The 14,803-nt window shown below is 38.6% G+C and overlaps 1 protein-coding gene across 1 annotated transcript in view; it reads right to left on the reverse strand.

The window, feature by feature from the left end:
* LOC122996670 (NACHT, LRR and PYD domains-containing protein 12-like) overlaps positions 1 to 10,661 on the reverse strand; it is a 30,252-nt gene extending 19,591 nt beyond the window's left edge. The window contains exons 1-8 of the mRNA XM_044372274.1: positions 10,510 to 10,661; positions 9,796 to 9,900; positions 8,330 to 8,575; positions 6,356 to 8,209; positions 4,333 to 4,506; positions 3,342 to 3,515; positions 1,014 to 1,187; positions 341 to 514 (exon numbers count right to left, since the gene is read on the reverse strand). Of these exons, the coding sequence (XP_044228209.1) occupies positions 341 to 514; positions 1,014 to 1,187; positions 3,342 to 3,515; positions 4,333 to 4,506; positions 6,356 to 8,209; positions 8,330 to 8,575; positions 9,796 to 9,900; positions 10,510 to 10,637 (3,029 nt within the window). The 5' untranslated portion in view covers positions 10,638 to 10,661. The remainder of the gene's footprint in view (positions 1 to 340; positions 515 to 1,013; positions 1,188 to 3,341; positions 3,516 to 4,332; positions 4,507 to 6,355; positions 8,210 to 8,329; positions 8,576 to 9,795; positions 9,901 to 10,509) is intronic.
* Positions 10,662 to 14,803: the final 4,142 nt, after the last annotated feature.

Below are 14,803 nucleotides of genomic sequence, written 5' to 3' on the forward strand. Positions count from 1 at the left end.
ACCACTGTCTCTACACATCTTGTAAGGCTGCCAGCTGTAATCCAGCTTTATTTCCTACAGACATGAACACAACAACAACAGTCGTCTTCACATCAACTCAAACACATGATCACAACAAACGTCTGGCTGATCTGATTGGTTGACTGTTCTCTCTTTCTCTCTGTCTTTCTGTCCCATCTTGAAGCCTGTAACCATTCTCCTCTCACAGCTTCACAGAGGAAAGCAGCCACTGAGAAGGTTGAAGGTTCACCAGGAAATACTGGATCTTTGCTTTAATACAAACTGTATTTAAAACAATACTGCTGAAACCCGCACAGATTGACTCCAACTCTCTACTGACCTCAGAGTCTCCAGTCTACAGTGTGGACTCTCCTGAAGATCAGACAGCAGCTTTGTGTCTGAACTCTTCAGGTGATTTCCTCTCAGATTCAGCTCTCTCAGATGGGAGGGGTTGGACTTCAGAGCTGAGGCCAGAGAAGCACAGCTGATCTCTGACAAACTGCAGCACCTCAATCTGAATAAAGAATAAATGGTGTAGATAAAAATCTATTCATAATCCAATCAGATGTGTTCAGGTTTTAAATGTGTAGTTCAACATTACTATTTCCTCATCAATGAGCTTTTCTCTAAAATGAGTAGAGTGACTTTGTCATTGTGTTACTGTGGATCATCATATTGTGTTGACACATATTCATGTCAACACTGATTGATAAAAAAAAAAAAACCTGATCAGTTTAAGACAGATATTAGTTGAGAGGATCTTCTGTATACAGATGTGACTCTTTACCAAAAATTATAAAAATTAACTTACTTTAACAACTAACACCGGACATTTTCTACAGTTTCTTTGAGAATCAGTCATCTTTTATAACTACAGATTAAACGTTGTATAGAAAAATTAAAATTTGGACAAAAAAATTCACTTGATGGATGTAAGTTATGTATGTACATAAATTAGGTTCAGTTATTAAACATTAAGATCAACAATACTAACAGACAGTCGGTGAACTGACCTCAGAGTCTCCAGTCTACAGTGTGGACTCTCCAGAAAATCACACAGCAGCTTCAATCCTGAATCCTGAAGCTTGTTTCCTCCCAGTTCCAGCTTTCTCAGATGGGAGGGGTTGGACTTCAGAGCTGAGGCCAGAGTAGCACAGCTGATCTTTGACAAACTGCAGTCCCGCAATCTGAATAAAGATTAAATGATGCAGATAAAAATCCATTTATAATCCAATCAGATGTGTTCAGGTTTTAAATGTATATTTCAACATCACTATGTCCTCATCAGTGAGCTTTTCTCTAAAATGTGTAGAGTGACTTTGTCATTGTTTCATTGTGGATCATCATAATGCCAGCCTTCTACAGACATCATCCAAATGTCACAACATTCAGACACATATTCATGTCATATCACTGATTCATAAAAACACCTTCATTGATCTCTCTGTGTCCCTTTGTTTGTGTGTGTGAGTGTGTGTGTGTGTTTTGAAGGATCAATATCAATGATCAGGCATTACTCATTAAAAGATATGAAAGAATACAGTAAAGAAATATCTCCCCTTCAGCAAGTAAACTTGATCGATTTAAAACAGATAGTAGTTGTATTGGGAAGTCTATCCAAAAAAGACTCTATCTCCCAACATGCACTGTTCAGTTCACACCTTGGTGTTAAATGCAGACACTCTCGTCTCTCATTGGCAGAGACGTTTCAACACCAGAGGCAATCACCACAACACAGCTGTGACATCACCAACCCGCCCTACCGCAGTAACCATGCAAGGGGAAGCTTCGCTGCCTCTGTGAGCCAGTTTACTAAAGGAGGTAACTCCATACATGTGTACTTTTCCCCACCGACTGGAAGATTCTCCCCTCACTGGATGAGGCAAGACTTCACCAGTGTTCGCCCGAACACAATCACCTGATCCGAGAGAGACCACTGGTAATGCAACCCAGCGCTCTCACTGCCTGCAGAAGGAAGAAAAGAATTTCTTCACGAAGATGCGGATAAATTCTCTGCCCCGCTCTTCTTCAACTAAGTCGACTCCACTGTTTTCTCTGCCATGCCACTGAGGATCAGCTTGCCTTGAAACCTGCCGATAGAGCACAAGGATGGCCTCATCCCCATCAGCATCTGAGCCGTGGAACTGAGTCAGACCAAAGATGGACTGAAACACACACCCTGCTCGCTTTCTGAAATGACCAAGTAAGCGGCTTAAGTCTGGGCAGAGACAGGTTATATTGTGTGTTATTTTCAGCTTCAGTGCTGTTGTTAGCTTTTAAGCTTTATTGCTCATGTTTTGATGTGTGAATTGATGGACCGTCGAGTCCTTTTGTTCTGCTTCACTCCGAGGAGTATTTGAAGTTTGCTGTCTGTTTAGTTGTGTTTACCACACTAGACTGTTTTGTGTTTGTCCCGCTCAGGACTGCTGTGTTTGTGCCACCATGAATGAGATAGTAAGTCACTTTGTCGATTGAAAATCAGACAACGTGCATTACAGACTGCTGTACGTACGCACACTCTCTGTGGACAAAGCAACCACTTCTCCCCCCACAGTCACTTTCCCTCCTCTTTCTTCCCTCTCTTGTTACACACACATTGTTATCTACCATCAGACATGTGTTTTGGGTGAGTGCATAGACGCCGACCTCAAGGCAGCGCCACCTTGCTATTCTAACCAAGACATCGCGGTCACTTCCGCCATTTGGTCCTTGCGTGACATGACTTCCCTCCCAATATCCCTCAGATATTAGAATTCTGGGTGAACTCTTTTATAAGACTACCTTGTTTGGTCATTGGTCCTGATTTCAGGGTGGTTCCCTGTAATTATTAATTCATGTTAATAATTGAATTAATTTTTTATAATTATTTGTCTCTGATAATTGTTAATAATTGACAATAACCAGCCATGCTCCTCACAGATACAACAGTTGTTTTCCCCATGTGAGGTTCTCTAATGGTTGGTGCACTGTATCATTAATCAATATTAAAAAAATTCTTGATTTTATAATTTATAATTATCTTTCATAATTATGATTATTACCAAGAACCAAACGCACTCTTGCCAGATCCAACAGTTGAGAGGAACTTCTATATACAGGAGTGACTCTTAACCAGAAATTCTAAACATTAATTTACTTTAACAACTAACAGTGGACATTTTCTACAGTTTCTTTAACAATCAGTCATCTTTTATAACTACAGATTAAACTTTGTACAGTAAAAATTAAAATATGGAAAAAATAAAATTAACTTGATGGATGTAAGTTATGTATGTACATAAATTAGGTTCAGCTGTTAAACATTAAGATCAACAATAGTAACAGACAGTCAGTGAACTGACATCAGAGTCTCCAGTCTACAGTCTGGAATCTCCAGAAAATCACACAGCAGCTTCATTCCTGAATCCTGAAGCTTGTTTCCCACCAGTTCCAGCTCTCTCAGATGGGAGGGGTTGGACTTCAGAGCTGAGGCCAGAGAAGCACAGCTGATCTTTGACAAACGGCATTCCGACAATCTGAATACACAATAAATGATGTAAAAAAAATCAATTTATAATCCAATCAGATGTGTTCAGGTTTTAAATGTGTAGTTCAACATTACTATGTCCTCATCAATGGATCATCATAATGTCAGCCTTCTACAGACATCATCCAAACGTCACCACAACATTCAGACACATATTCATATCAACACTGATTCATAAAATGCTGCCAAACTCAGTCAAGTTTGTAATTCGAGGATTAATATGAAATCAGACATGTTGGACTAAACCTGTTCATTATTTATTACATGACCTCTTTCTTCCTGTATTTGGTAGTTTAGGAGGTATGTGTAAATAAAATGTAAAAAATGTAATTGGTGGCAGTAATCATTCCTCCTGTCTATACTGACTGTGAAGTGGTCTCTTCCTAACACAGCTATACTGTAGCAAATGAGTTCATAAATTCAGCTGAAGCTAATATGAGGCTTTGACAGTCTGGTAGATGCCAACTTGATTTGTCTGACTCAAAGTTACAGACTATTTAGTACAAAATTCCCTCTGAATTACAATCCCCCCATTGCAGCTCAGCAAGGAAATGCTGAAGAAACACAAAGATACTTACTTGATATGTGTAACTCAGACTGCTGAAGCCTCATATTAGTTTAAACTTTGGAAGTCATTTTTACACAGGACAAGACTGTGGATTTTGAATTCCTGAAAAAATGTAAATTCTACATATTTGTGCTCAGGCAAATCCTGAAAATGTATGAACCAAGCATTTGAAACTTCAGTGAAGGATTTCAATTGAATATATAGAAAAAACTACCAAAGCTACAGCCAGTGAACTAACCTCAGATTCTCCAGTTTACAGTTTGGACTCTCCAGTCCAGCACACAGAAGCTTCATTGCTGAATCCTCCAGGTCATTGAGACTGAGATCCAGCTCTCTCAGATGGGAGGGGTTGGACTTCAGAGCTGAGGCCACAACTTCACAGTGAGTCTCTGAGAGTCCACAGTCAGAAAGTCTGTCATGACACATTTATTACAACATATGTTATCATGAAAGAGGACACTTTGTATTTACTTCATGCATTTGATGACAAAACAGTTTGACATTCCCTACTTTGATTGACATTTGCTTTTCACATCAGTGGTTCAGCTAAACTTTTTAAAACTTTTTCTATGAAAATTTTTCGGGTGCGTTTTATTCCTTTAAAGTGACAGTTGAGCAATAACAGGAAACAAAGGTCCACTACAGGAATCAAACCACTGACATTGTGATTATATGGCATCTTAACCATTAGGCGACCAGAGCACTCCTAGTTCAGCTAATCGTATCTCACTGTTCTTGAATGAAACATTAATTCTCATCACTCTCTCATACCTGCAGACTTTTAATCTTTGTTTTGCTTTAATTTTGCAGATAAAGGGAGAGAAATCGGAGTTACATAGAGGCTCCCATAATGTTCACAGTCTGTCTGTGTGATCTGATCCCATGTCTGTCTCCCCAAAGTTAGCATGAGGCCATTTTGATTAGAAAACAATTTTTACTGTCAACTATTTTTAATTTGACTCCAGGATATTTTTACTCAGTTCAACTCAGTGAACAGTTACGGAAAATTTAGTGACTGTTGACCAACACAAATCAAACAAATGGCTTGACAATATTAGACCTGTACATAATTAAAAATCAATTTTAATTAAATGTTTAGATGTCCATGACAGATGACTGCATGACGTTTAGTTGTCAACATTCTGTTCTGAGAATCCGAAAAACTGATTCAACACACAAACAAAATTAATAAACCAGTGAGGTTGAATTATTTTCAACATGATGTCATCAGAAAGATGTTATCAGGGCATCAGCATTAAAATATAACATTGACCTGTAATGCGTGTAAGATCTCTTGAAACAGTCTGAATTCTACCATTCTGCTCTTATATATTCATCAGACCTCTCTGGTGTAGAGACTCTTCTCTACACCAACAGGAGAGAAAACACCTGAGAGTTTCTTTCTGTGACTAACAGAATATAAGAAAGACTTAAAAACAAGACTATGTAACACAACCTCCCTCTTTAAAATAAAAGGTTGAATTCATGAGAAATAAAACGCACCATTGTTCGGTTCAACACACTCAGGGGCTTTGTCTCGTCTGACCAGTAGTTTACGGAGGCTAATGTTGGTTAATGTTAGCAAACTTTAGATATTGTTGTATAACTGACATTACTGAATTCATTTGCTGATTTGCTGATCCCCCGTGCTCAATATGAAATGACTCAGAAACCATTAAGAAAATAATGATGATGAAAGCAATTCTCTCTGACTTCAGAAATCACCTCTGCAAAATGATACATATCTTTTTTTAAACTCTTAATCATAGTGGTAAAAACAGTGTCTGTCTGATTATATATTATTTGCAGAACCTTCTCATGTAAAAATACATTTACTGCATTCACTGATAACTGTAAAATACTGATATATGTTGGATTAAAATGCTGCTGTAATAAAATCTCAACCACAACCTTCATTTGTTTTACCAAATTTGAGTGATGTCTCAAACACCCAAAGGAAGATAAATAGAAGAAAAAAAATCTAAAATCTAATAATAACTAGAAATAAATAGAATAACTGTGATCATTAACTAAACAGCTATTAACATAACCAACTAAAAATATTTATTATTTATTATTTGTGCTCATAACATTTGAAGCAGCTCAATAACATCTGAGACTAAATATAACTGACATATTATTTCAGCTATAAACAAGCAGAGCACTATTTTAACAATAATAAGAATATCATATTATTTATATTTGAAGAACTAAACTACTGATCTACACTGATTTATAATGCTAACCACATCTGGACTTACTGAGCCTTTCTGCAGTTTCTCACAGCTGGGATCAGTCTCAGTCGTCCCTCCTGTGATGTGTTGTACATCTCCAGGTTCAATTCATCCAGAACCTTCTCTGACATCTGCAGCATGTAGGCCAGAGCTGAGCAGTGGATCACAGAGAGTCTCTTCTTGGATCTGTTCTCTGACTTCAGGAACTCTTGGATCTCCTGATGTACTGAGCAGTCGTTCATCTCCATCAGACAGTGGAAGATGTTGATGCTTCTGTCAGGAGAAATATCCTCAGTGTTCATCTCCCTCAGGTTGTTGATGACTCTCTGGGTGACTTCTGGACCATTCTCTGTCTGACCCAGCAGGCTTCCTAAGAGACTCTGGTTGGACTCCAGAGAGAGGCCATGAAGGAAGCGAACAAACAAGTCCAGGTGGCAAGTTTTACTTCTGAAAGATTTCTCCATGGCTCTCCTCAGGAAGTCATCAAGAGATGGGTCACACCTATCATTGTTTCTGAAATACTTAGACATTTTCTTGAGGACAGACTTTGGTTTTGATTCGCTGTGTCCGTAGTCTTTTCCCAGGAAGTCCTCCAGTACCTCTGTGTTGCTGTTGGTGTAACAGTAGTGCATGTAGACTGCAGCCAGAAACTCCTGAACGCTCAGATGAACAAAGCAGTAAACTGATTTCTGGAAGATCACACTCTCTCTTTTGAAGATCTCTGTACAAACTCCTGATAACACCGAGGCCTCTGTGACATCAAGACCACACTGCTCCAGGTCTTTTTGATAGAACATGATGTTTCCTTTCTGCAGTTGTTCAAGCGCCAACCTCCCCAGCTTCAGAAGAACATTCCTGTCAGCCTCTGTCAGCTCCCGTGGACTCGTCTCATGTCCCTCACCATACTTGTGCTTCTTCCTCTTTGTCTGAACCAGCAGGTAGTGCGAGTACATGTCAGTCAGGGTCTTGGGCAGCTCTCCTCTCTGGTCTGTAGTCAACATGTGCTCCAGAACTGTAGCAATGATCCAGCAGAAGACTGGGATGTGACACATGATGTGGAGGCTCCTGGATGTCTTGATGTGCGAGATGATTCTGCTGGACAGCTCTTCATCACTAAATCTCCTCTTGAAGTACTCCTCCTTCTGGGTGTCAGTGAAGCCTCGTACTTCTGTTACCCTGTCAACACATGTAGGAGGGATCTGATTGGCTGCTGCAGGTCGGGAAGTTATCCAGACGAGAGCTGAGGGAAGCAGCTTCCCCTCAATGAGGTTTGTCAACAGCACGTTGACTGATGACTTCTGTGTGACATCAGACACGACATTCTTGTTCTTAAAATCCAGTGAAAGTCTGCTTTCATCCAGGCCATCAAAGATGAACAAAACTTTCCAGACAGCAAGCTTCTCTGCTGTGACCTTCTGTAATGTTGGATGGAAAACATGGATCAGCATGAGGAGACTGTACTGCTCATCTTTGATCAAGTTCAACTCCCTGAACGAAAGCAGAATCACCAGGCTGACATCTTGGTTTTCCGAGCCCTCTGCCCAGTCCAGAGTGAATTTCTGCACTAAGAAGGTTTTTCCAACACCAGCGATGCCATTCGTCAGAACGACTCTGATTTGTTTCTGTTGGTCAGGTAAGACTTTAAAGATGTCCCAACACTTGATTGGAGTGTCATGGAGGGTCTCCATCTTGGAAGCTGTTTCAAGCTGCCTCACCTCATGTTGGGTATTAACCTCTTCACTCTGTCCCTCTGTGATGTAGAGCTCAGTGTAGATTCTGTTGAAGAGGGTTTCACTTCCTGCTTCATCAGTTCCTTCAGTCACACATTTACATCTCCTCTTCAAACTGATCTTATGTTCATCTAAAACCTCCTTCAGACCACTTTCTGCTGAAAGGAAAAGAAAAGGTATAGTTAAAAAGAAATATGTCTCACTGTGTTAATTTTCAGTAGGAGAGAGGAGGATTATTCCTGTCCTGTTTTCAGAGGTGACATAAACAGACAGTTTGTCAGTCTTACTTTGTACAGTCTGACTATCTGTCTGCAGTCCAGTTCTTGTTCTGGATCTTTCTCCACACTGGGGACAGGAGGAGTTTCCTGATGAAGCAGACTGGTCCCAGTATGAGGTGATGCACTGTCTGCAGAACCAGTGTCCACAGCTGGTAGAGACTGGATCCTTCAGGATGTCCTGACACAAAGAACAGCAGGGCAGCTGCTCCTCCACAGAAACACCCCTCCTCTTCCTCTCTCTGTGGACATGAACACATTCTTTATGACACATGACATTAGTGGTGGCCGACCGACAACTCACAAGTTCTGTGCAGCTCTTTCCCTACATAAACAGTCCAGACTGTAAGTATTTGTACAGTTACACATTTATTTGTTCTTCAGGTTCTGGACTTCAGCACATTCAGTTTGAAATAAAATAATATATACTGCAATTACAAGGGTTCAGAAGTAATTAGACAGACACAAAAAAGCGCCAGTAAAGGCAGAGAAGAAGAAGAAGTGTGCTAAGCTTATTAGCTAAGCTAATAAACATGGATGTAAACAATGCTGGATTTAAAATACTAGCTTCAAAAACTGGCTTTGCAAATGTTTCATGAGGAGGGACACGGATTCAACACATTTGTTAGACCACACTAAGACACACAATGTGTTTTAGTAAGTAAGTCAATGTAAACATGACTTTCATTTGTTAACAAGAAAACTCCACAGGGGTCCTTAAGCTATTATGAGCCAATGAAAGTTGGTAAAAAAAAAAAATAAGTAACTGACAAAAAACAGAAAAGTCCACTTGTGAAAAATATCAGACTACTACTCTTTTAATTTGTATTGTGGTGCTGAACAGAGAGCTCTGGTAAATATCTTCATAATGCATCTTTTCATTTGTTTCTCTCTCTCACTGTTTTTGCTATAATATGTCTCCCTGTGTGAGTGTGATACAACAGTTTTACAGATTTGACTTTTCCCAAACGTTAAATGTCAGACTCAGTTTCCTCTGCTGCAGTGGTCAGTTTGCACTGATTAATCAGCTGCAGTAGGCTGTTTGTATACATTTCCATTACCTCCTCCCATATTTTGTGCCTTTGAACAGGAACACATTAAGACACATTCTATATTGCATGAGACTAAACACTCAATTTTCTTACATTTTACCTGCACAAAACCTTGGTGCAGTCCTTAAGTAAATAAGAAAAGACACAATTTGACTTCTTACTAAATCCTTAGTAAATATCACCCTGGGTGACCTACTACTACATTTGATATTTGACTGGAAAATCAAATACCAATACCAGCCCTGTCTCTGTCTCTGGTTAACATGTACATGAAGTTCTGTTCTAGATTACAGCTGAATGGAGGGTAGTTCATTATTTCTTCCCACTGTTTTTCCTTCATATCTACACTACAACCTTAATGAAACCTGCTCACTGAATGAAGTGAGAAGACAGTAGAAACAGTCTCTTACTTTGTGTTTGAGGGTCCAGGTTCATTACTGAAGTCTGGAAGATCACCTTTGGACCAGTCGCTCTTCATAGACATACAGCTGGAGACTGGAGACTCTGTTCTCTGTCTGTGGACACAACAATTATTTTACGTACATCATTATTTCTTGTAAAGAGCAGATGTAACATGAAACATGGCACAGGGTCATGATTTGATAATAACAACAAATAGTTATGTTCATATCTCCTTCTGCGTGTTCCAAACATTTTATCTACAGCTGCAAACTGGATATATTTCACTGAAGAGTTTTTAACATCTACATGTTTGTCTGACATTTGGGGTGTGAAAATGACAAATGACAAAAATGATTTTTATATAACATTTTATTTAGTAACAGTCAAACTAAAGGCACTGCTGCCTGATGCTGGACTGTCAGATTAACTTGTGCGTGTCTAGAAAGCAAACAAAACAATCCGTCCTCTGCAACTTAACCTGTATTAAATATTGGTTGAAGCAACTAATAAACATTTCTGAACAGCAATCAAGCACTCTTTCCACAAAATTAAAGCTAAAAATGAGGAAATAATGCAGTCAATGCCTAAAACAACAAAAAGATCACTGACCGAATTTAAAAAAGCACAGAATTCTAAAAGAATATTGTTGTAATGTAGGTTATCAAATGACATACAACACCTAATTATCTTTATGTCAGTTTACAGTAGAAACAGTCTCTTACTTTGTGTCTGAGGGTCCAGGTTCATTACTGAACTCTGGAGGATCACCTTTAGACTGGTCACTCTTCATAGACACACAGCAGGATATTAGAGACTCTGCTCCGTCCTCCTCTTCCTCCAAATCATTCATCTTCTGGAGTCTGAGAAGTAAACCAGTAACACTGGACACACACACACATACACAGTATAATGAACCCAGTCCTTCCTCGTAACTTAGTGTCTTCTTATTAGTTTACATTACTCTAACTAAAACCATGTGTTTTTCTAGCCATCACAAAGATAAACTTTGATTCTAGTGTTAGAGCCATTGTTGTATTGTGAAGTAATATATGGTCACCTGTGGTAATTCCCTTTTTTGCACAGTAGGTGGTATGTGGAGTATAGGGAAGGTACAAATAGGTGAGATGGTCATCACAGAGCAGGTGTGTTGGTTAACAGCGGAGGTACACAGTGTTTGATACATACAGGTTTAGCGTAGCATTAAGTCATTTGTATGTCTGCACGCAAATTGATTGATATTAAATCGCCATCTACACTGTGGACTGAGCAGACCTGATAGTGTTCAATAAGTACACCTAAGTAGGGTTATATGGACACTTGGTAATTGAATTGAATGTAACCCACATGCTACACAAAGGCGACGCATCAATTAAGCAGGTACCGGTTTAGTAGCCCCTCAGTGGCTTATAGGTTTCTTGTTTTTGTCTGGTTAAGTCAATATATCTGGTTTAAATCCAACGAACAGACTTCAGATAAACATCTATGTTGTTCTTAACTGTGACTTCTCTCTATTTTGACCACACCAGTGTGTCACATTACATCACTGTGAGGACGCAGAAACCAGGTAAAGAAAAAAGGAAACTATGTTTGAAGATGTCAACACTGTGATTTCATATTTTTCTGACACAGTTTAATCAACTAAACAATCAATTAGTAAAATTATCAGTAGATTGATCAAAAATGACATAAACATTATTTGCAGCCCTGATACTAACACTCACCCTCAGACTTGACGTTTTCCTCCTTCTGCTCTGTTGACTTTAAAATGGAGTTTGTACAGACTTTCACCTATACTCCCTACCTGTTTGCTCCTCCTGTCCTCTTTACTGGAAGTCTTGTGTGTACTTATACTGCAGTAAAGGATCTGAGTACAACTTCCACCACTGGAACAGGATGATTGATGATCATAAATCAGGAACAATTAACTATGTGCACAATTTCAGACTATTTTCAGTTCATGTAGAACTATTATTATTCAACAACTCTGATTCTTCTTCTTCATCAGTCCCTGTTACAGTAGGATACCCTGGGGCTAAACTCTGCTTCATCAGTCCTGTGTGTGTGCAGGCTGCTGTTTCCTCATAACTTCACTGATAGAAGATGATAGTCAATGTTTCTTCATAACGAAGTATGCAGTCTGACTGGTCTGATGGTAAAAGGCAGTCAGTTCAGATGGTGTCATGTTACTCTCCAGGGTGAGTAAAAGTATGTATGTAAAAGCTGTAATGTTTCAGTATATCAAACTGAGTATAAATATACTGCTGTAATGCTGTCCGATCACCTGATGTTTTTGCTGAGTACATAAAAAAAGTTACTCTTTTCGGTCTAATAAAAACAATAATAAAGACTTGAGGCCTGCAGAAATGTAACTGTTTTGTGTCGGTCATGGACAGAGTAACCTGATTAACCAAATGAACCTGACATGTAAATTCACAAGTGAATTTTGATACAGTTCCCCTTAACAAAACTGCTAATGCTGAACCCACCTTAAGGCCTTCATCATTTAAGGCGGAATCATATTTTTACAGCATTTTCACAAACAAATGTTTAAATATCAAATAACAAAAGAAAAAAAAACAAACAAACAAGATACACACTATGAATATGGGGTCATGTGTTTCTGTGCACCATATCAGGATTGAGCACTATTTGAATCAACATGTGATGACAACTGTCAGGTTGTGTGCTCATGTTGCTAGGCCCCTGTCAATCAATCTGGTCAAACCAAACCCACAAAGTCCTAGCAGTTTGAGTGTTACACCCTGAGAATGTTTTTCTTCAAACTTTAACCTTGATTGTTGCTGATTGAATCATAAATATTTTATGTTATAGTAAAATACTTACACTAGGTTTAAGGGACTTTAAAAGTTCAGAGCCAAAAGTAACAACACACACCACAGAAGCAAACACTAACAGTCTACATGCAGTGAGCTCTACTATAAGTAACTGATTAATGATGAACAATTAAAAGTTTTCCAACCAGTGAGGACTTCTTCACCTTAATGCAAAAATCGTATAAAAATACAATATTGCCATTTAACAGTCCTGTTCAGTGATCTGCAACATTTTGTCAAGTCTAAGTCACTATATCTGGTTTAACTCCAACAAACAGACTTCAGATAAACATCTGTGTCGTTCTTAACTATGACTTCTCTCTATTTTGACTGCACCAGTGTGTCATGTTACATCACTGTGAGGACGCAACAAGCAAACAATTATTTAGTAAAATAATCAGTAGATTTATCAAAAATGACAGTAAATATTATTTTCAGCCCTGATACTAACACTCACCCTCAGACTTGCTGTTTTCCTCCTTCTGCTCTGTCGACTTTAAAATGGAGTCTGTACAGACTTTCACTTTTACTCTCTACCTGTTTGTTCCTCCCGCCTTCTTTACTGGAAGTCCTGTGTGTACTTTTACTGCAGTAAAGGATCAACACAACTTCCACCACTGGAACAGGATGATTGATGATCAAAAATCAGGAACAATTAACTATGTGCACAATTTCAGACTATTTTCAGTTCATGTGGAACTATCATTATTCAACAACTCTGATTCTTCTACTTCATCAGTCCCTGTTACAGTAGGACACCCCGAGGCTGAACTCTGCTTCATCAGTCCTGTTTGTGTGCAGGCTGTTGTTTCCTCATAACTTCACTGATAGAAGATGATAGTCAATGTTTCCTTGTAACAAAGTATGCAGTCTGACTGGTCTGATGGTAAAAGGCAGTCAGTTCAGATTGTGTCATGTTACTCCTCAGGGTGAGCTCACACTGTATGTAAAGGCTTTAATGTTTCAGTATATCAAACTGAATATAAATATACTGTTGCAATGCCTGCTGTTTTTGTTGAGTACATATAAAAAGTTACTCCTTTTGGTTTAACAAAAATAATAATAAAGACTTGAGGCCTGCAGAAATGTCAATGTTTTGTGTCGGTCATGGACAGACTAACAAGAGGCTTGAACTACGAAGCAAGTTCAACATACCGAGGATATCTTTTTGTTATCTTGCTTCACTGACATAACATTGGCCATCCAGATGACCAGTAATACGAAGCTGGTTATCAACTAGCTCAGTCAACTCCAGCCACAAGCGCGTTCATGTGAAAGAGGCGGGGATGTGAATTATGATTGACATCATCAGAACCATGAATGAAGTACTTCATATGATATGAGATGAAACAATGATACGAAGTATCTGCAGAAAACTTCTGTTTGAGGGACAGAAAAAAGTTATATTCAGTGAAGTGAAATGTAAACGAGCCTGTAATCATATAACAGAGTAAGATGATGTAGGAATACTAGCCATAATTTCCACATATTAAAAGTAGGCTAAGGCTTAAAATACATGTAGGAATTATTATATATGACTCAAGTATAAAGTGAGTAACGTTTGCTATTTAGTTGGATGATGAAGAAACCATTCTGAATATGTTAAATAAAAAACTCAAAAGTAATGCCACACTGTTTCTGCTACTGAAGCAAAGAGTGGAAAAGTAGTTAATGACTGATGAGGTCTATCTGACCCAAATGTTGCATTTATAATCATGGAGCCAATTAACAGCGTGTGAATTATTTTTCTAATAAAAGACAATCTTTGTTTTTTATTTCCAGTTATCATCACACAGTTGTCTCATGTTATTCTGAGCAGCAGTGATGGAATCAAAGTGTAAAATCGTCCACACTGTCATCCACACTCTGGGGAGAAAATCAACTCAAACAATTAAAATGCATCTAAAATTATCATTATGTGTTTAGTGTCATAAACGATCTCTCTGTTTGTTAGAAGCTCTGTTTTAAAACCAGAGTGGAAATAGAAACAATAAACATGTTTCCACTGAACTACAAAAATATATATTGCTGTTTTTTTCTTGTCACTTTATTGTAAACTCAGGACTTTTGTCCATATCGGAATACCGTAGGAATGATGACTCTTTATTTCCAGTAATCTGATTGGTCAGTGGTTGGGATGGTGACAGTTTGTGATCCAATCCTCTGAAGTTAACCTGCTCTG

Source organism: Thunnus albacares, chromosome 14 (genome assembly GCF_914725855.1).
Source record: "Thunnus albacares chromosome 14, fThuAlb1.1, whole genome shotgun sequence".
Lineage (NCBI taxonomy): Eukaryota > Metazoa > Chordata > Actinopteri > Scombriformes > Scombridae > Thunnus > Thunnus albacares.